Source organism: Oncorhynchus kisutch, linkage group LG17, assembly GCF_002021735.2.
Source record: "Oncorhynchus kisutch isolate 150728-3 linkage group LG17, Okis_V2, whole genome shotgun sequence".
NCBI lineage: Eukaryota > Metazoa > Chordata > Actinopteri > Salmoniformes > Salmonidae > Oncorhynchus > Oncorhynchus kisutch.
The window spans coordinates 7,026,764-7,048,759 of NC_034190.2; the positions used below are offsets into that span (position 1 = coordinate 7,026,764).

Sequence of the window (21,996 nt, forward strand, 5' to 3'; positions counted from 1 at the left end):
AGAAGACAGGAGGAGACAGAGGAGAGGAGGGAGGAGAGAAGACAGGAGGAGAGAGAGGAGAGGAGGGAGGAGAGAAGACAGGAGGAGACAGAGGAGAGAAGACAGGAGGAGACGGAAGAGAGGATAGAAGACAGGAGGAGAGAGAGGAGAGGAGGGAGGAGAGAAGAGAGGAGAGGAGGGAGGAGAGAAGAGAGGAGAGGAGGGAGGAGAGAAACAGGAGGAGAGAGAGGAGAGGAGGGAGGAGAGAAGACAGGAGGAGACAGAGGAGAGGAGGGAGGAGAGAAGACAGGAGGAGACAGAGGAGAGGAGGGAGGAGAGAAGAGAGGATGAGAGAGAGAGGAGAGGAGGGAGGAGAGAAGAGAGGAGGAGAGAGAGAGGAGAGGAGGGAGGAAGCCACTAAGACTATTGAGATGTAACCAGCAGTGGAATGAAGTGGTACACTGCTGCCACCTTCTGGTGAAGAATATTCTGCATTTTCAGTCCTTTATACAGTTGAAGTCAGAAGTTTACATACACCTTAGTCAAATACATTTAAACTCAGTTTTTCACAATTCCTGACATTTAATCATAGTAAAAAAAATCCATCTTAGGTCAGTTAGGATCACCACTTTATTTTAAGAATGTGAAGTGTAGAGAGAATTTTTTATTTCAGCTTTTATTTCTTTCATCACATTCCCAGTGGGTCAGAAGTTTACATAAACTCAATTAGTATTTGGTAGCATTGCCTTTAAATTGTTTAACTTGGGTCAAATGTTTCAGGTAGCCTTCCACAAGCTTCCCACAATAAGTTGGGTGAATTTTGGCCCATTCCTCCTGACAGAGCTGGTGTAACTGAGTCAGGTTTGTAGGCCTCCTTGCTCGCATACGCTTTTTCAGTTCTGCCCACAAATTTTATATAGGATTGAGGTCAGGGCTTTGTGATGGCCACTCCAATACCTTAACTTTGTTGTCCTTAAGCCATTTTGCTACAACTTTGGAAGTATGCTTGGGGTCATTGTCCATTTGGAATAACCATTTGCGACCAGGCTTTAACTTGCTGACTGATGCCTTGAGATGTTGCTTCAATATAACCACATAATTTTCCTCCCTCATGATGCCATCTATTTTGTGAAGTGCACCAGTCCCTCCTGCAGCAAAGCACCCCCACAACATGATGCTGTCGTCCCCGTGCTTCACGGTTGGGATGGTGTTCTTCGGCTTGCAAGCCTCCCCCTTTTTTCTCCAAACATAACGATGGTCATTATGGCCAAACAGTTCTATTTTTGTTTCATCAGACCAGACGACATGTCTCCAAAAAGTAATTTTCTCCACATGTGCAGTTGCAAATCGTAGTCTGGCTTTTTTATGGTGGTTTTGGAGCAGTGGCTTCTTTCTTGCTGAGCAGCCTTTCAGGTTATCTCGATATATCTCTGCTGCCTGTGACTGGAACGAATTGCAAAAATCGCTGAAGTTGGAGACTTTTATCTCCCTCACCAACTTCAAACATCTGCTGTCTGAGCAGTTAACCGATCGTTGCAGCTGTACATAGTCTATCGGTAAATAGCCCACCCATTTTTACCTACCTCATCCCCATACTGTTTTTATTTATTTACTTTTCTGCTCTTTTGCACACCAATATCTCTACCTGTACATGACCATCTGATCATTCTTCACTCCAGTGTTAATCTGCAAAATTGTAATTATTTGCCTACCTCCTCATGCCTTTTGCACACAATGTATATAGACTCCCCTTTTTTTTCTACTGTGTTATTGACTTGTTAATTGTTTACTCCATGTGTAACTCTGTGTTGTCTGTTCACACTGCTATGCTTTATCTTGGCCAGGTCGCAGTTGCAAATGAGAACTTGTTCTCAACTAGCCTACCTGGTTAAATAAAGGTGAAAAAAAATATATATATATATATAGGATTTGGTTTACTGTGAATATAGATACTTTCGTACCTGTTTCCTCCAACATCTTCACAAGGTCCTTTGCTGTTGTTCTGGTATTGATTTGCACTTTTCTCACGAAAGTAAGTTCATCTCTAGGAGACAGAACACATCTCCTTCATGAGCGGTATGATGGCTGCATGGTCCCATGGTGTTTATACTTGCGTACTACTGTTTGTACAGATGAACGTGGTACCTTCAGGCGTTTGGACCAGACTTGTGGATGTCTACAATTTGTTTTTCTGAGGTCCTGGCTGATTTCTTTAGATTTTCCCATGATGTCAAGGAAAGAGGCACTGAGTTTGAAGGTAGGCCTTGAAATACATCCACAGGTACACCTCCAATTGAATCAAATGATGTCAATTAGCCTATCAGAGGCTTCTAAAGCCATGACATAATTTTCTGGAATGTTCCAAGCTGTTTAAAGGCACAGTCAACTTAGTGTATGTTAACTTCTGACCCACTGGAATCGTGATACAGTGAATTATAAGTGAAATAATCGGTCTGTTTACAATTGTTGGAAAAATGACTTGTGTCATGCACAAAGTAGATGTCCTCACCGACTGGTCAAAACTATAGTTTGTTCACAAGAAATTTGTGGAGTGGTTGAAAAACGAGTTTTAAATGACTCCAACCTAAGTGTATGTAAACTTCCGACTTCAACTGTATGTGTAATGATATAGCATTAGCAGTAACTAGGTTTAAACTGTATGTGTAATGATATAGCATTGGCAGCGACTAGGATTAAACTGTATGTGTAATGATATAGCATTAGCAGCGACTAGGATTAAACTGTATGTGTAATGATATAGCATTAGCAGCGACTAGGTTTAAACTCTTTGTGTAATGATATAGCATTAGCAGCGACTAGGTTTAAACTCTTTGTGTAATGATATAGCATTAGCAGCGACTAGGTTTAAACAGTATGTGTAATGATATAGCATTAGCAGTGACTAGGATTAAACTGTATGTGTAATGATATAGCATTAGCAGCGACTAGAGTTACAACGTTCCGGTAACCATTCATGGTTTTTTTCTTCCTCCCAGAAATCCCGATGTGGAGGATTCCCTGAACAAGCAGGATATTCCGGAATATTCCCAACGAGGATTTCTGGAAAAAAACCTGGGGAATTTACAACAATGTCATTAATTAATTAATCCTCTGTCAGTTTTGTGTTATGAAACAGAAAACATCCTTTTCCTACTAGAAGAAGACCAAACAACGGTTTAATTTCATATACATAACAAAAACAATTTTTTAAAATTTAAAGTTCAGCTGGTACACAGTATTACATGGGGCATTGGTCCATTGGACATAAGGGTAGAGAGATAACTAACAGAACAAGGTGAAACTGGTCAGAAAGCAATTTACTACAGTTACATCACTTTCCTGGGTCACGTTAAGTAGGCAGGCACAAAACAGAAGAAATAGTTTCGAACAAGTTGGAAAGAAATTCAGGGAGTACCTCTTTTTCAAAAGAGCTTTCTCCTGTTTCATGGCAACGGAACCAGACTCTAGTGTGTAATAGAATGCATGCCCAATATAACCACAGAAAGTAAGGAGAACCTAAATGTATTGTCTTGGTCTTTATGGTACCGTGAGTATTTATGTTCAATACTATATATATCTTATATATAATACAGATATACTGTGACAAATGAAGACTGGTTTAACTCCAAATCTCAAAACTGGGTGGCTCGAGCTCTGAATGCTGATTGGCTGACAGCCGTGGTATATCAGACTGTATACCACGGCTGTGTCCAGGCACTCCGCGTCACATCGTGCCTAAGAACAGCCCTTAGCCGTGGTATATTGGGCATATACCACACCTCCTCTGGCCTTATGGCTTAAATATACATCTGACAATCACACATCTCATGATGCATGATTATAACCAACACAAAATACACACACATAGAAAAAATAATACTGATTAGAGTCCAAATAGTACTACTATCTACTACTGCAGTAGATGAAAGAACAAAGTAAACCAAACAATGTAGGCTGACACACAGAGCGGTATATTTTAGCAATAAGGCCAGGGGGGGGGGGGGGGGTATATGGTCAATATACCACGGCTAAGGGCTGTTCTTATGTACGCGACGCAACACAGAGTGCCTGTATACAGCCCTTAGCCGTGATATATTGCCCATATATCACAAAACCCCTGAGGTGCCTTATTGCTATTATAAAACTGGTTACCAAGGTAATTAGAGCAGTCGTACCCGTGGTATATGGTCTGATATATCATGGCTTTCAGCCAATCAGCATTCAGGGCTTGAAGCACCCAGTTTATAAAAAGATATAGGGTACCAAATCAAAACCCTAGCGTCTACCCATAATCCCTAGCGTCTACCCATAATCCCTAGCATCTACCCATAGACTCTTCCTGGCGATTGTATATCTACATTTTATGATAGAATCTCAACCAAAGCTCTGACCCTATTCAGTCCTTTCAGATCTATAAGGGGGGAGGGAGTCAACTAGGGAACAAGGACAGAGGCAAGGGATCGGTTTGGAATGGAACCAAAGTCAACTCTTCAATGGCCCAATCCCAAATCGACCCCTAGACCCTGTGTCCTGGTGGAGATCTGAGAGGACTTGACAGGTGCACACAATATAGTATAGTTCCAGCATAGGGCCTAGCGGTTGATTTGGGATTGGGCCAAAGACTCAAAAGGCTGTGCAGCTTGGTCGCCCTCTGGTGGTCGATCAGAAGCCAAAGAAGTCTTTCCCATTGGTGGTATTATTGTTTGATGTGTTCTTATTGGTCCCGTTCTTGTTGGGTGTGTTCCCATTGGCCCAGTCAGGTTCTATCAGCCAATCCTGGGGGGTCACCCCAATGTCCAAGACCTGGGGGTTAGTACGGGATACCGCCAGTCTGGAAGGGGGAGAGATGGGAGGGGAGCAGGGTTATCAATTGGAGCAAGGGATGGGGAGAGGGGGGGGGGAGAGAGAGAGGGGGGGGGGGGGGGAGAGAGAGAGAGAGAGAGAGAGAGAGAGAGAGAGAGAGAGAGAGAGGGGGGGGGGGAGAGAGAGGGAGAGAGAGAGAGAGAGAGAGAGAGAGAGGGGGGGGGGGGAGAGAGAGGGAGAGAGAGAGAGAGAGAGAGAGAGAGAGAGAGAGAGAGAGAGAGAGAAGAGAGAGAGAGGGGGGGAGAGAGAGAGGGAGAGAGAGAGAGAGAGAGAGAGAGGGAGAGAGAGAGAGAGAGAGAGAGAGAGGGGGGGGAGAGAGAGAGAGAGAGAGAGAGAGAGAGAGAGAGAGAGAGAGAGAGAGAGAGAGAGAGAGAGAGAGAGAGAGAGAGAGAGGAAGAAGAGAGAGAAGAGAGATATGGAAGAAGAGAGAAGAGAAGAGAAGAGGAGAGGAGAGGAGAGGAGAGGAGAGGAGAGGAGAGGAGAGGAGAGGAAGGAGAGAGAGAGAGAAGAGAAGAGAAGAGAAGAGAAGAGAAGAGAAGAGGAGAGGAGAGGAGAGGAGAGGAGAGGAGAGGAGAGGAGAGGAGAGGAGAGGAGAGGAGAGGAGAGGAGAGGAGAGGAGAGGAGAGGAGAGGAGAGGGAGAGGAGAGGAGAGGAGAGGAGAGGAGAGGAGAGGAGAGGAGAGGAGAGGAGAGGAGAGGAGAGGAGAGGAGAGGGGAGACTGAAATTGAAAGAATCTGAGGTGGGGTTAGAGAGGGAGAAAACATTTATTTTTGAGAACGACAACATTAAGAGGCAATGTGTGAAGAAAACACACATTGAGGGATGCATTGCAGATGATTCAACATGACTTTGATATCAATTGATTTGACATCATTAGCTTATGTTATTAGCATTTTGCTATGATTTTTGGTATCTTGTTGGTTATTCAGTGTTTTTTACAACAATGAAACATTATTTAGCGGGTATTTAGGTAGAAAGGACAGGACTGTGTATTCAGTCTGCCTTCATGTCAGTCTTTTTTGTTGTTGCGTGTCAGTCAACGCAATGCAACGTCTTCAGAAACAATAACACAAAGCTACAACCTCCCTACTGAAAGGGAGAGTCTGAGAGTCTGTAGTCTGTTACTCTCCCCTGAACTAAAGGTTTATGTCCAGTAGTTTGTATCCTACTGAAAGGGAGAGTCTGAGAGTCTGTAGTCTGTTACTCTCCCCTGATCTAAAGGTTTATGTCCAGTAGTTTGTATCCTACTGAAAGGGAGAGGAGTCTGTTACTCTCCCCTGATCTAAAGGTTTATGTCCAGTAGTTTGTATCCTACTGAAAGGGAGAGGAGTCTGTTACTCTCCCCTGATCTAAAGGTTTATGTCCAGTAGTTTGTATCCTACTGAAAGGGAGAGGACACACCCTAGTCTGTTACTCTCCCCTGATCTAAAGGTTTATGTCCAGTAGTTTGTATCATACTGAAAGGGAGAGGACACACCCTAGTCTGTTACTCTCCCCTGATCTAAAGGTTTATGTCCAGTAGTTTGTATCCTAACTGAGGAATGACAGTATGCATAAACCCACAGGGCTGTGTGAATTAAATCACAATTACAACACTGATGCATTCTGGGTAATAAACTGAGTGATTCTAAACCCCATCTAACCCCTGACGTGCTCCACCATAGCGGACCAGCAGAACTTGAATGATCCCAATCAGATGTGAACTGATGCTGTACGTACGAACAACAGTGGGTCCTACACATGTATATACATGGAGCAATGGTATACACATGAGATATTGGGTCTGATAGGAGTTGAGACACACAGGAAGTTACTGAACATCAACACAGTCACAAAACATGAATGGAAGGGGTCAGGACATACACAGAAGGCTGTTACTGGTAGCACAAGGAGTGTTTGTGGTTGGGTCAGTAGACTGGATTATGATTGTGTTGGTTAGGCTAGGAGCACGGTTTACCTGGAGACGACTCAAAGGTATTCAGCCTGGGGCTGGAGAGACAACAAACGGGGCAGGATTAAGGAGGGGCGGTGGAGCTGCTCTCTCTCTGTCTCTCTCTGTCTCTGTCTCTGTCTCTCTCTCTCTCTCTCTGTCTCTCTCTCCTCTCTCTGTCTCTCTCTCTCTCTGTCTCTCTGTCTCTCTCTCTCTCTCTCTCTCTCTCTCTCTCTCTCTCTCTCTCTCTCTGTCTCTCTCTCTCTGTCTCTCTCTCTCTCTCTCTCTGTCTCTCTCTCTCTGTCTCTCTCTCTCTCTCTCTCTGTCTCTCTCTCTCTCTCTCTCTCTGTCTCTCTGTCTCTCTCTCTCTGTCTGTCTCTCTCTCTCTCTCTCCCTGTCTCTCCCTGTCTCTCCCTGTCTCTCTCTCTCTCTCCCTCTCTCTCTCTCTCTCTCTCTCTCTCTCTCTCGCTCTCTCTCTCGCTCTCTCTCTCTCTCGCTCTCTCTCTCTTCTTCTTTCACTCATTCACTCCATTTTCTGTCTGTTTTTTGACTCTCAAGGTTGGACTCGATTCAGAATTTTGGAATCGACTCCCATTCAAGGATGTAGAATTTGAGTGACAGGAAGTAGAATTGAATTCAGTGCACTTTACAGAACTTTCACTCGGTCATAGAACATGAGTTTCATTGAATCTGACCGGTCACACTTCCAGATACCAAAGAATATATCGCTTTTCTCTGGAAACAATGTTCATATATTATTTTAACATTAGTGCTTCTTTATTGAACAACATGAAAATGATTAATTAAACAACTTAAGAATATTTGAATATAACAATATTTTTCCTTTATATTTGTATAGACTACACCCAATATAGAATAGAAGAGCCATTTGAATTGAATTGAATTACATTTCATTTCATTCAAATTGTAATTTAAATTATGTATCCTGTTTACTACTCAATTCAAATTCAAGAATTGGAATTTATGAGGTATTTCCAACCCTGTTCTCTCTACCTCTCTGACCATTTCTCTATTCTAACCTGTAAGTCTGTGGCTCATTCCCTAGATGGAGCTACAGAGCCACATTCGCCAAAAGCTGCAATCAAGTTCAGAGAAATCTGATCTGAGCAAATCAAATGAGCTGATTTCTGTGGTCAAGCAGCAACAAGAAGATCCAGACTAGTGGGGGCTTATCGACAACAGATACATTTAGGACGAGTGTCTTACCTAGAAAAAGCCTCATCCAAGTCTTCCTCAATTTCCTGCAAGGAAGAGAGAGAGCGCGAGAGTGCAAAAGAGGAAAGAGAGAAAGAGAAAGAAAGATTTGTTTTTGTAGCCAAAATATTTCCTCCCATTTCATTCTAAGTGTAGAGTTAAACAGTTGATGGATAATTTGAGACGTACCCAGACAGTGTTGTTGTTATCATTGTTCTCGGGAGCAGTGCGGTTGTCCACCTTCAACTCCTCGTTGCCATTGGTTTCCAGAACCACGGCAACATGAGTCAGTTCCTCCAGGTCCAGTAGGTTACCAGTGGCAACATCTATGGAGATGATCAATCAGCCAATCAATCAGTCAAGTCAGTAATGTGTTGAGTATTTCCAGTTTGATGCCAACTGGTTACAGAAACTCAGGCCTAAATGCCATGGATCCAATCAAGGCCACAGTAAGAAAACACAAAGGAACAAACACAATCAAAAGAGAAGACAGAGGAGAAAGGGAGATGATATCATAAAGACATTTATTCTGATAACATTATACTATAAACAAGGTATGGTGTGTCTGCATCAGATAAAGACAGTGTGTCTCTGTGGCTGGCAGCCCAATTCTGATATTTCTTCCACTAAATTAGTCTTTTGACCAATTTCATCAAACTTTTTCATATCAGATCTTTTTATTTTTTTTATTTTAAGAGCTGATCCGATTGGTCAAAATACCAAAATGGGGAGGAAAGATCTGTGTAAATGCAGCCTGTGTCTCTCGCTGTGTGTGTGTCCGCGTGTCGCCTCACTTCCTCCTTTGAGACTGGGTAGGCTGTTTGATCTTTCTGACTGGGAACTGTTGGTTGCTTCTCCAGCTGAGCTGGACTTGATATTCTCCTCTTCCTCTACAAGACAGATTAAAATATATATAAATAATAATACCACCGTCTACACACCCAGAAATACAAAAAAAAATGTGACCTCGTGTAAATTTAAGTGCGTGTAATGTGGGATTGAATAGCACCTACCTTCCTTAGCAACCTGCCACAACTCAAAGGCCACTCTAAAGGCCTGTGCTACAGTCAGAGTCACTGCCTGGGCCTTAGGGGAGGAAAAAATACCATTCACAAAGTTGTTATAATGCTATAAGACCCAATGATACGACATTAACTTTCATTAGCAATCAAAGGACACTGAGAGCCAACGGCCTTGTCCCTGCCTAGGTCTTAGGGGAGAGGGGGACCATACATAGCCTGTTATAATGCTATAAGACCCAATGATACGACATTAACTTTCATTAGCAATCAAAGGACACTGAGAGCCAACGGCCTTGTCCCTGCCTAGGTCTTAGGGGAGAGGGGGACCATACATAGCCTGTTATAATGCTATAAGACCCAATGATACGACATTAACTTTCATTAGCAATCAAAGGACACTGAGAGCCAACGGCCTTGTCCCTGCCTAGGTCTTAGGGGAGAGGGGGACCATACTCTGTGTTGTTGTTTACTCCATGTGTAACTCTGTGTTGTTGTTTACTCCATGTGTAACTCTGTGTTGTTGTTTACTCCATGTGTAACTCTGTGTTGTTGTTTACTCCATGTGTAACTCTGTGTTGTTGTTTACTCCATGTGTAACTCTGTGTTGTTGTTTACTCCATGTGTAACTCTGTGTTGTTGTTTACTCCATGTGTAACTCTGTGTTGTTGTTTATTCCATGTGTAACTCTGTGTTGTTGTTTATTCCATGTGTAACTCTGTGTTGTTGTTTACTCCATGTGTAACTCTGTGTTGTTGTTTATTCCATGTGTAACTCTGTGTTGTTGTTTACTCCATGTGTAACTCTGTGTTGTTGTTTACTCCATGTGTAACTCTGTGTTGTTGTTTACTCCATGTGTAACTCTGTGTTGTTGTTTACTCCATGTGTAACTCTGTGTTGTTGTTTACTCCATGTGTAACTCTGTGTTGTTGTTTATTCCATGTGTAACTCTGTGTTGTTGTTTATTCCATGTGTAACTCTGTGTTGTTGTTTACTCCATGTGTAACTCTGTGTTGTTGTTTACTCCATGTGTAACTCTGTGTTGTTGTTTACTCCATGTGTAACTCTGTGTTGTTGTTTATTCCATGTGTAACTCTGTGTTGTTGTTTATTCCATGTGTAACTCTGTGTTGTTGTTTATTCCATGTGTAACTCTGTGTTGTTGTTTATTCCATGTGTAACTCTGTGTTGTTGTTTATTCCATGTGTAACTCTGTGTTGTTGTTTACTCCATGTGTAACTCTGTGTTGTTGTTTACTCCATGTGTAACTCTGTGTTGTTGTTTACTCCATGTGTAACTCTGTGTTGTTGTTTACTCCATGTGTAACTCTGTGTTGTTGTTTACTCCATGTGTAACTCTGTGTTGTTGTTTACTCCATGTGTAACTCTGTGTTGTTGTTTACTCCATGTGTAACTCTGTGTTGTTGTTTACTCCATGTGTAACTCTGTGTTGTTGTTTATTCCATGTGTAACTCTGTGTTGTTGTTTACTCCATGTGTAACTCTGTTTCGTTGTTTACTCCATGTGTAACTCTGTGTTGTTGTTTACTCCATGTGTAACTCTGTGTTGTTGTTTATTCCATGTGTAACTCTGTGTTGTTGTTTACTCCATGTGTAACTCTGTGTTGTTGTCTGTTCTCACTGCTATGCTTTATCTTGGCCAGGTCGCAGTTGCAAATGAGAACTTGTTCTCAACTAGCCTACCTGGTTAAATAAAGGTGTTCTCAACTAGCCTATCTGGTTAAATAAAGGTGAAATAAATAAATCAATCAAATGAATTGTTTAATCCCATTGTTTCATAAGCTGAAATAAAAGATCCCAGAAATGTTCCATATGCACAAAAAAAGCTTGCACAAAATGTGTTAATATCCCTGTTAGTGAGCATTTCTCCTCTGCCAACATAATCCATCCACCTGACAGGTGTGGCATATCAAGAAACCGATTAAACAGCATGGTCATTACACAGGTGCACCTTGTGCTGGGGGACAATAGGCCACTAAAATGTGCAGTTTTGGTCACAATACAACACTACATACACTGCCTTGGGAAAGTATTCAGACCCCTTTGTTAGGTCGCAGCCCTATTCTAAAATGGATTCTACACACAATACCCCATAATGACAAAGCAAAAACAGGTTTTTTGATTTTTTTGTCTAAATTATAATAATATGACATTTACATAAGTATTCAGACCTTTTACTCAGTACTTTGTTGAAGCACCTTTGGCAGCAATTACATCCTCAAGTCTTCTTGGGTATAACGCTACAATCTTGGCACACCTGTATTTGGGGAGTTTCTCCCATTCTTCATTGTAGATCCTCTCAAGCTCTGTCAGGTTGGATGGGGAGCGTTGCTGCACAGCTATTTTTCAGGTCTCTACAGAGATGCTCGTTCTGATTCAAGTCCGGGTTCTGGCTGGGCCACAAGAACATGCAGACACTTGTCCCGAACCCACAAACACATTGTCTTGGCTGTGTGCTTAGGGACGTTTTCCTGTTGGAAGGTGAACCTTTACCCCAGTCTGAGGTCATGAGCGCTCTGGAGCAGGTTTTCATTATGGATCTCTGTACTCCGTTCATCTTTTAAAAATGTTAATAAATGTAAAACCCTCCCATCTTTGCCTCGATCCTGACTTGTCTCCCCGTCCCTGAAAAACCTCCCCACAGCATTGTGATGCCACCACCATGCTTCACCGTAGGAATGATGCCAGGTTTCCTCTAGATGTGACGCTTGGCATTCAGGCCAAATAGTTCAATCTTGGTTTCATCAGACCAGAGAATCTTGTATCTCATGACCTGGGTCCTTTAGGTGCCTTCTGGCAAACTCCTAGCGGGCTGTCATGTGCCTTTTACTGAGGAGTGGCTTCCTTCTGGCCACTTTACCATAAAGGCCTGATTGGTGGATTTCTGCAGAGATTTCTGCAGAGATGTCCTTCTGGAAGGTTTAGAGTTCTCCACAGAGGAACTCTAAAGCTCTGTCAGAGTGACCATTGGCTTGGTCACCTCCCTGACCAAGGACGCACTGCCCTGATTGTGGTTAGAGGAGGCAGGTAGCCTTGTGGTTAGAGGCAGCAGGTAGCCTAGTGGTTAGAGGCGGCAGGTAGCCTTGTGGTTAGAGGAGGCAGGTAGCCTAGTGGTTAGAGGAGGCAGGTAGCCTAGTGGTTAGAGGAGGCAGGTAGCCTTGTGGTTAGAGGCAGCAGGTAGCCTAGTGGTTAGAGGCGGCAGGTAGCCTTGTGGTTAGAGGAGGCAGGTAGCCTAGTGGTTAGAGGAGGCAGGTAGCCTAGTGGTTAGAGGAGGCAGGTAGCCTAGTGGTTAGAGGAGGCAGGTAGCCTAGTGGTTAGAGGAGGCAGGTAGCCTAGTGGTTAGAGGAGGCAGGTAGCCTAGTGGTTAGAGGAGGCAGGTAGCCTTGTGGTTAGAGGAGGCAGGTAGCCTAGTGGTTAGAGGCGGCAGGTAGCCTTGTGGTTAGAGGAGGCAGGTAGCCTAGTGGTTAGAGGAGGCAGGTAGCCTAGTGGTTAGAGGCGGCAGGTAGCCTTGTGGTTAGAGGAGGCAGGTAGCCTAGTGGTTAGAGGAGGCAGGTAGCCTAGTGGTTAGAGGAGGCAGGTAGCCTAGTGGTTAGAGGAGGCAGGTAGCCTAGTGGTTAGAGGAGGCAGGTAGCCTAGTGGTTAGAGGAGGCAGGTAGCCTAGTGGTTAGAGGAGGCAGGTAGCCTTGTGGTTAGAGGAGGCAGGTAGCCTAGTGGTTAGAGGCGGCAGGTAGCCTAGTGGTTAGAGGCGGCAGGTAGCCTAGTGGTTAGAGGCTGCAGGTAGCCTAGTGGTTAGAGGCGGCAGGTAGCCTAGTGGTTAGAGGAGGCAGGTAGCCTAGGGTTAGAGGCGGCAGGTAGCCTAGTGGTTAGAGGCGGCAGGTAGCCTAGTGGTTAGAGGCGGCAGGTAGCCTTGTGGTTAGAGGAGGCAGGTAGCCTAGTGGTTAGAGGCGGCAGGTAGCCTAGTGGTTAGAGGCTGCAGGTAGCCTAGTGGTTAGAGGCGGCAGGTAGCCTAGTGGTTAGAGGAGGCAGGTAGCCTAGGGTTAGAGGCGGCAGGTAGCCTAGTGGTTAGAGGCGGCAGGTAGCCTAGTGGTTAGAGGCGGCAGGTAGCCTTGTGGTTAGAGGAGGCAGGTAGCCTAGTGGTTAGAGGCGGCAGGTAGCCTAGTGGTTAGAGGCGGCAGGTAGCCTAGTGGTTAGAGGAGGCAGGTAGCCTAGAGGTCAGAGGCGGCAGGTAGCCTAGTGGTCAGAGGCGGCAGGTAGCCTAGTGGTCAGAGGCGGCAGGTAGCCTAGTGGTCAGAGGCGGCAGGTAGCCTAGTGGTTAGAGGCGGCAGGTAGCCTAGTGGTTAGAGGCGGCAGGTAGCCTAGTGGTTAGAGGCGGCAGGTAGCCTAGTGGTTAGAGGAGGCAGGTAGCCTAGTGGTTAGAGGAGGCAGGTAGCCTAGTGGTTAGAGGAGGCAGGTAGCCTTGTGGTTAGAGGAGGCAGGTAGCCTTGTGGTTAGAGGAGGCAGGTAGCCTAGTGGTTAGAGGAGGCAGGTAGCCTAGTGGTTAGAGGAGGCAGGTAGCCTTGTGGTTAGAGGAGGCAGGTAGCCTAGTGGTTAGAGGAGGCAGGTAGCCTAGTGGTTAGAGGAGGCAGGTAGCCTAGTGGTTAGAGGAGGCAGGTAGCCTAGTGGTTAGAGGAGGCAGGTAGCCTAGTGGTTAGAGGCGGCAGGTAGCCTAGTGGTCAGAGGCGGCAGGTAGCCTAGTGGTTAGAGGAGGCAGGTAGCCTTGTGGTCAGAGGAGGCAGGTAGCCTTGTGGTCAGAGGCGGCAGGTAGCCTAGTGGTTAGAGGCGGCAGGTAGCCTAGTGGTTAGAGGCGGCAGGTAGCCTAGTGGTTAGAGGCGGCAGGTAGCCTTGTGGTTGGAGGAGGCAGGTAGCCTAGTGGTTAGAGGCGGCAGGTAGCCTAGTGGTTAGAGGCGGCAGGTAGCCTAGTGGTCAGAGGCGGCAGGTAGCCTAGTGGTCAGAGGCGGCAGGTAGCCTAGTGGTCAGAGGCGGCAGGTAGCCTAGTGGTTAGAGGAGGCAGGTAGCCTAGTGGTTAGAGGCGGCAGGTAGCCTAGTGGTTAGAGGAGGCAGGTAGCCTAGTGGTTAGAGGAGGCAGGTAGCCTTGTGGTTAGAGGAGGCAGGTAGCCTAGTGGTTAGAGGAGGCAGGTAGCCTTGTGGTTAGAGGAGGCAGGTAGACTTGTGGTTAGAGGAGGCAGGTAGCCTTGTGGTTAGAGGAGGCAGGTAGCCTAGTGGTTAGAGGAGGCAGGTAGCCTTGTGGTTAGAGGAGGCAGGTAGACTTGTGGTTAGAGGAGGCAGGTAGCCTTGTGGTTAGAGGAGGCAGGTAACCTAGTGGTTAGAGGAGGCAGGTAGCCTTGTGGTTAGAGGAGGCAGGTAGCCTTGTGGTTAGAGGAGGCAGGTAGCCTTGTGGTTAGAGGAGGCAGGTAGCCTAGTGGTTAGAGGAGGCAGGTAGCCTAGTGGTTAGAGGCGGCAGGTAGCCTTGTGGTTAGAGGAGGCAGGTAACCTAGTGGTTAGAGTGTTGGACTAGTAACCGGAAGGTTGCAAGATCAAAACCCAGAGCTGACAAGGCAAACATCTGTCGTTCTGCCCCTGAACAAGGCTGTTATTGTTCACCTAATCCCTTTTTTGCACTGTTGGTTAGAGCCTGTAAGTCAGCATTTCACTGTAATAAAATGTACAATAAAATGGGGTCCTGAGAAATTCTACAGAAAAAAAATGAGGTCCCTTCTGAAAAAAGTTGAAAAATACCCAGAGAACCTTTAACAGCTCTAAACCTCAGAGGGAGACAGGCAGAGCACATAAACGACTCAAATACAAAGACCAACATGGCCAAAATAATTCAAACAAAGCGGAGCAATCCAAACTATACTCCTGAACAACACCATCCCTTCAAATGCGCAGACAGACATGTGAAACATTTTGAGACTGCATCGACAGTGGACTAGTGAAGAAAGTACCGATCGGTAGTTTGAGTGGATTATTCCTTTTACAGTCGAAGCCACTGTCATCAACGCTAACCTTGGGGCCAAAGAGAGAACGTTTTAAAAAAAGACTACTTAAATCGAACCACACATTGACCTAGAGATGTAAAATATCACCGGCATCGTTTACTCTCAATGACCTTGTCAACCTTGATGGCCTGTAACAAAATATTTTCTCTCTCAGTCAGTAGCAAAGGGTATAAATACACCACTGTGGATGTATTCACACAGTTGGGGGAGCTACAGTGTTGGCAGACTGTCAAAGGTTATTAGTATCCAATCTCTCTCCTGAAGAGAGAGGGGGCGGGGGTATTGGGTTATACGAGAGACGGCAGGGTGAGTTGGGAGGGAAGATGAGGAGATTGACAGCAAACAGGAAGTTGAAGGGGGACGAGGAGTGAAACCTAATGTTTGTCGCGGGGGGGAGACGGAACGAGAGAAGGTAACGGTCAGATGTAGGGATTGGGGGAACAGTAATCTTGGAAGCAAACCGGTAACATGTTCTATCTAAGGCAGCCTTTTGTTCCAACCCTGCTCCAATACACCCGATTCGGGTGCTCAAAGTCCTGCTGAGCGGTGGGTTAGTACAGTCGGCTGTACTAATCAGGACTGGAACAAAAACCCTGCACACCTGTAGTTGGGACGCATTTCTGCGTCTAACCTCCACCCTTTCTGAAAGACAGCCGGATAGTTAAAAACTCCAGATAGACGTTCTCTAGACTAAACAGATCCCCACCCAGTACCTTTCAGATTATAGGGGTTGTTGTGGTGTCAGTTCACACTCACCACTTTCCTCTTGGGGCAGAGGTAGGCGTGGCACTCCAGTGTTCCGTTGAGGGGGTTCTGGGAAATGTAGGCAAACACCTTGTCGTGCAGCTTGTCCGCCGTGCAGTAGGATATCCTGCAGGACACAAGGGCAAAGGTGAAAGGTCAGAGGGCATTATAAAGTCAGAGGTTACAGTTACGGTCAAGTGGCAAGTATCCTCTGTGACAAACCAGGACACCATAAAAGGTTAGGTCAACGTGTGGGAACAAAGGTTCCGGCAGAGAGTGTGTGTGTGTGTGTGTGTGTGTGTGTGTGTGTGTGTGTGTGTGTGTGTGTGTGTGTGTGTGTGTGTGTGTGTGTGTGGCCACCCAGCTCTGTACAGATCAGGTCTCCTGTAGGGAGCTGTATTTTCAAAAACATTCCACCTTCCCACACTCCTCACCTTTCCACCTCCTTCCCACACTCCTCGCCTTTCCACCTCCTTCCCACACTCCTCACCTTTCCACCTCCTTCCCACACTCCTCACCTTTCCACCTCCTTCCCACACTCCTCTCCTCTCCCCTCCTCTTCTCCTTCCCACCCCCTCTTCTCCTTCCCACCTCCCCACCTCCTTCCCACCTCCCCACCTCCTTCCCACCTCCCCACCTCCTTCCCACCTCCCCACCTCCTTCCCACCTCCCCACCTCCCCACCTCCTTCCCACCTCCCCACCTCCTTCCCACCTCCCCACCTCCTTCCCACCCCCTCTTCTCCTTCCCACCCCCTCTTCTCCTTCCCACCTCCCCACCTCCTTCCCACCCCCTCTTCCCACCTCCCCACCTCCTTCCCACCTCCCCACCTCCTTCCCACCTCCCCACCTCCTTCCCACCCCCTCTTCTCCTTCCCACCCCCTCTTCTCCTTCCCACCTCCCCACCTCCTTCCCACCTCCCCACCTCCTTCCCACCTCCCCACCTCCTCCCCACCTCCTTCCCACCTCCCCACCTCCTTCCCACCTTGGGTTTCCCTCCAAAAGAAAAACAAGAAGTAGGTCAGCTGTGTTTGTATACATGGAGTCATTCTGTTTGGACTTTTGTCAAGGTAGAGGTCACACAACACAAATACAATTTGCAACCATTGTGGTAGGATACACAGCACAGCCCTACCTGTATATGGAGATGTTGTCTAGTAGCTGGTTGGTTAGACTGTCGTACAGCATTAAACCCTGAGGAGAAACCTTTAGAGACATCTTCTGAGGCTTCTGGCCTCCCGCTTTGGCCTGGAGGGGATAGAGTTGATGATGACAGAGAACATAGATTCATTACAAATACATTATTCCTAATGGTTTGATCTGGATCGATAAAGAGATATTATAATAACAATAATGAGAGATGAAGATCATGTATGACAATTTTCAAATAATATCACAAAATATATCATGGTTATCATCATCAGAGCAATGCTTACTAATAGATCTAAGATAAAATGAGACAACAAAATAATGATACCAATAAGGGTGAGATAATTGACAGTTGTTTTCTAAAGAGCAGGCCACATTATTCAATCATCTTGAAGTATTTAAAAAAATAAAAAGAAGCTGTTTTTGAGAACAGAAGCAATGAAGAGCCACTCCAAAAATGTGATCGCAATCTAAAACCAAGTGCTTAGGAACTTCCTGTGCTTTGAACGTCCAGTCTCTCCTATTTCCTGTATGACATCACAGCTCACCGTGGCAACAATCCTCTTGACGGCAGCTGCTGATTGGTCCTCTCCTTTGGGCTGATCCACCAGGGTCATGCCTAGGTGGCGGAGGTTAAAGGTCATGCCATCTACAACAGTCTCTGTTATGTCTGTCCAGTTCTCAGGAAGTTCTGGAGGAGGGAGAGAGAGAGAGCGAGAAATGTAGGGAAGGAGAAAGAGAGAGAGAGAGGGAGGGAGGGAGAAAGAGAGGTAGGGAGGGAGAAAGAGAGGTAGGGAGGGGGAAAGAGAGGTAGGGAGGGGGAAAGAGAGGTAGGGAGGGAGAAAGAGAGAGAGGGAGGGAGAAAGAGAGAGAGGGAGGGAGAAAGAGAGAGAGGGAGAAAGGGAGGGAGGGAGAAAGAGAGGTAGGGAGGGAGAAAGAGAGGTAGGGAGGGAGAAAGAGAGGTAGGGAGGGAGAAAGAGAGAGAGGGAGGGAGAAAGAGAGAGAGAGGGAGGGAGAAAGGGAGGGAGGGAGAAAGAGAGAGAGAGGGAGGGAGAAAGGGAGGGAGGGAGAAAGAGAGGTAGGGAGGGAGAAGGAGAGGTAGGGAGGGAGGGAAGGAGAAAGAGAGAGAGGTAGGGATGGAGAAAGATAGGTAGGGAGGGAGAAAGAGAGAGAGGGAGGGAAAAAGAGAGAGAGTTTGGGAGGGAATAAGAGAGAGAGGTAGGGAGGGAGAAAGAGAGAGGTAGGTAGGGAGGGAGTTCAGAGGTTATAAGAGAGTAAGGAATAAGGGGTCAAACGATATTGAGATATTATTTTCAATCATGTTTGAGAACAGGATCAATATTATGTATAAGATCGATACAGGTGGCTGTATGTCTGCTTCTAAAATAGTGTTTTCTGTTGCTTCAGCTGACCAGGTGCCTGGCCTCAGACGATCCCGCAGGTGAAGAAGCCAGATGTCCCCAGGCACCCTCATTTGTTGACTTCTGTGATCGAAAAAGCCTTGGTTTCATGCATGTCAACATCAGAAGCCTCCTCCCTAAGTTTGTTTTACTCACTGCTTTACCACACTCTGCTAACCCTGATGTCCTTGCCGTGTCTGAATCCTGGCTCAGGAAGGCCACCAAAAATTCTGAGATTTCCATACCCAACTATAACATTTTCCGTCAAGATAGAACTGCAAAAGGGGGAGGAGTTGCAGTCTACTGCAGAGATAGCCTGCAAAGTAATGTCATACTTTCCAGGTCCATACCCAAACAGTTCGAACTACTAATTTTAAAAATTACTCTCTCCAGAAATAAGTCTCTCACTGTTGCTGCCTGCTACCGACCCCCCTCAGCTCCCAGCTGTGCCCTGGACACCATTTGTGAATTGATTGCCCCCCATCTAGCTTCAGAGTTTGTTCTGTTAGGTGACCTAAACTGGGATATGCTTAACACCCCATCAGTCCTACAATCTAAGCTAGATGCCCTCAATCTCACACAAATCATCAAGGAACCCACCAGGTACAACCCTAAATCTGTAAACAAGGGCACCCTCATAGATGTCATCCTGACCAACTGGCCCTCCAAATACAACCAGGATCTCAGTGATCACTGCCTCATTGCCTGTATCCGCTACGGATCCGCAGTCAAACGACCACCCCTCATCACTGTCAAACGCTCCCTAAAACACTTCTGTGAGCAGGCCTTTCTAATCAACCTGGCCCGGTATCCTGGAAGGACATTGACCTCATCCCGTCAGTTGAGGATGCCTGGTCATTCTTTAAAAGTAACTTCCTCACCATTTTAGATAAGCATGCTCCGTTCAAAAAATGCAGAACTAAGAACAGATATAGCCCTTGGTTCACTCCAGACCTGACTGCCCTCGACCAGCACAAAAACATCCTGTGGCGGACTGCAATAACATCGAATAGTCCCCCGCGATATGCAACTGTTCAGGGAAGTCAGGAACCAATACACGCAGTCAGTCAGGAAAGCAAAGGCCAGCTTCTTCAGGCAGAAATTTGCATCCTGTAGCTCTAACACTGTGAAGTCCATGGAGAACAAGAGCACCTCCTCCCAGCTGCCCACTGCACTGAGGCTAGGTAACACGGTCACCACCGATAAATCCATGATTATCGAAAACTTCAACAAGCATTTCTCAACGGCTGGCCATGCCTTCCTCCTGGCTACTCCAACCTCGGCCAACAGCTCCACCCCCCCCCCCCGCAGCTACTCGCCCAAGCCTCTCCAGGTTCTCCTTTACCCATATCCAGATAGCAGATGTTCTGAAAGAGCTGCAAAACCTGGACCCCTACAAATCAGCTGGGCTTGACAATCTGGACCCTCTATTTCTGAAACTATCCGCCGCCATTGTCGCAACCCCTATTACCAGTCTGTTCAACCTCTCTTTCATATCGCCTGAGATCCCCAAGGATTGGAAAGCTGCCGCAGTCATCCCCCTCTTCAAAGGGGGAGACACCCTGGACCCAAACTGTTACAGACCTATATTCATCCTGCCCTGCCTATCTAAGGTCTTCGAAAGCCAAGTCAACAAACAGGTCACTGACCATCTCAAATCCCACCGTACCTTCTCCGCTGTGCAATCTGGTTTCCGAGCCGGTCACGGCTCCGGTCACGGCCTCAGCCAAGCTCAAGGTACTAAACGATATCATAACCGCCATCGATAAAAGACAGTACTGTGTAGCCGTCTTCATCGACCTTGCCAAGGCTTTCGATTCTGTCAATCACCATATTCTTATCGGCAGACTCAGTAGCATCGGTTTTTCTGATGACTGCCTTGCCTGGTTCACCAACTACTTTGCAGACAGAGTTCAGTGTGTCAAATCGGAGGGCATGCTGTCCGGTCCTCTGGCAGTCTCTATGGGGGTGCCACAGGGTTCGATTCCCTGATCCACCTCTACGCAGACGACACCATTCTGTATACTTCCAGCCCGTCCTTGGACACTGTGCTATCCTAACCTCCAAACGAGCTTCAATGCCATACAACACTCCTTCTGTGGCCTCCAACTGCTCTTAAACGCTAGTAAAACCAAATGCATGCTTTTCAACCGTTCGCTGCCTGCACCCGCACGCCCGACTAGCATCACCACCCTGGATGGTTCCGACCTAGAATATGTGGACATCTATAAGTACCTAGGTGTCTGGCTAGACTGTAAACTCTCCTTCCAGACTCATATCAAACATCTACAATCTAAAATCAAATCTAGAGTCGGCTTTCTATTCCGCAACAAAGCCTCCTTCACTCACGCCGCCAAACTTACCCTAGTAAAACTGACTATCCTACCGATCCTCGACTTCGGCGATGTCATCTACAAAATAGCTTCCAACATTCTACTCAGCAAACTGGATGCAGTTTATCACAGTGCCATCCGTTTTGTTACTAAAGCACCTTATACCACCCACCACTGCGACCTGTATGCTCTAGTCGGCTGGCCCTCGCTACATATTCGTCGCCAGACCCACTGGCTCCAGGTCATCTACAAGTCCATGCTAGGTAAAGCTCCGCCTTATCTCAGTTCACTGGTCACGATGGCAACACCCACCCGTAGCACGCGCTCCAGCAGGTGTATCTCACTGATCATCCCTAAAGCCAACACCTCATTTGACCGCTTTTCGTCCCAGTTCTCTGCTGCCTGTGACTGGAATTGCAAAAATCACTGAAGTTGGAGACTTTTATCTCCCTCACCAACTTCAAACATCTGCTATCTGAGCAGCTAACCGATCGCTGCAGCTGTACATAGTCTATCGGTAAATAGCCCACCCAATTTTACCTACCTCATCCCCATACTGTTTTTATTTATTTACTTTTCTGCTCTTTTGCACACCAATATCTCTACCTGTGCATGACCATCTGATCATTTATCACTCCAGTGTTAATCTGCAAAATTGTAACTGTTCGCCTACCTCCTCATGCCTTTTGCACACAATGTATATAGACTCTCTTTTTTTCTACTGTGTTATTGACTTGTTAATTGTTTACTCCTTGTGTAACTCTGTGTTGTCTGTTCACAATGCTATGCTTTATCTTGGCCAGGTCGCAGTTGTAAATAAGAACTTGTTCTCAACTAGCCTACCTGGTTAAATAAAGGTGTTCTCAACTAGCCTACCTGGTTAAATAAAGGTGTTCTCAACTGGCCTTGTTCAGGGGCAGAATGACAGATTGTTTACCTTGTCCAGCTCGGGGATTCGATCTAGTAACATTTCGGTTACTGGCCCAACGCTACCTGCTGCCCCAAAAACGTTTTTGTAAAAGAGGGAAAAACATTGAGGAGGAGAAAGCAGGATAAAAATTTTTTTTAAAAACCATCTTGTACACTTGAACCTTGACCTTGACTTGTTTATCTTTCCAGAGTTCCTGTCATTTTGTTTATTCTTTTTTTAGCCTGGGGTAAGTTATCCATAGTCACAGATCTAGGACCAGCTGCCCTCTATGAAACATTTGCCTGACGACTTCTAGCCTACTGCTCTATCGATCGCTAGCTACACATTCATCATGGAGGGAAAAAAAACAACTTTAGTGAGCGTGGCAATTGGCCAGAG

At 46.2% G+C, this 21,996-nt stretch overlaps 1 protein-coding gene across 2 annotated transcripts in view; it reads right to left on the minus strand.

The window, feature by feature from the left end:
- Positions 1-3,136: 3,136 nt before the first annotated feature.
- The window catches only part of ldlrap1a (low density lipoprotein receptor adaptor protein 1a), a 34,252-nt gene continuing 15,392 nt past the window's right edge, over positions 3,137-21,996 (minus strand). The window contains exons 2-10 of one of the 2 annotated variants that reach the window (XM_031795042.1): positions 17,503-17,645; positions 16,941-17,053; positions 15,819-15,933; positions 9,001-9,073; positions 8,782-8,877; positions 8,177-8,313; positions 8,000-8,034; positions 6,800-6,831; positions 3,137-4,810 (exon numbers count right to left, since the gene is read on the minus strand). In XM_031795042.1, coding sequence (XP_031650902.1) covers positions 4,764-4,810; positions 6,800-6,831; positions 8,000-8,034; positions 8,177-8,313; positions 8,782-8,877; positions 9,001-9,073; positions 15,819-15,933; positions 16,941-17,053; positions 17,503-17,645 — 791 coding nt within the window. In that variant the 3' untranslated portion in view covers positions 3,137-4,763. The remainder of the gene's footprint in view (positions 4,811-6,799; positions 6,832-7,999; positions 8,035-8,176; positions 8,314-8,781; positions 8,878-9,000; positions 9,074-15,818; positions 15,934-16,940; positions 17,054-17,502; positions 17,646-21,996) is intronic. The other variant, XM_031795041.1, reaches the window with a different exon arrangement.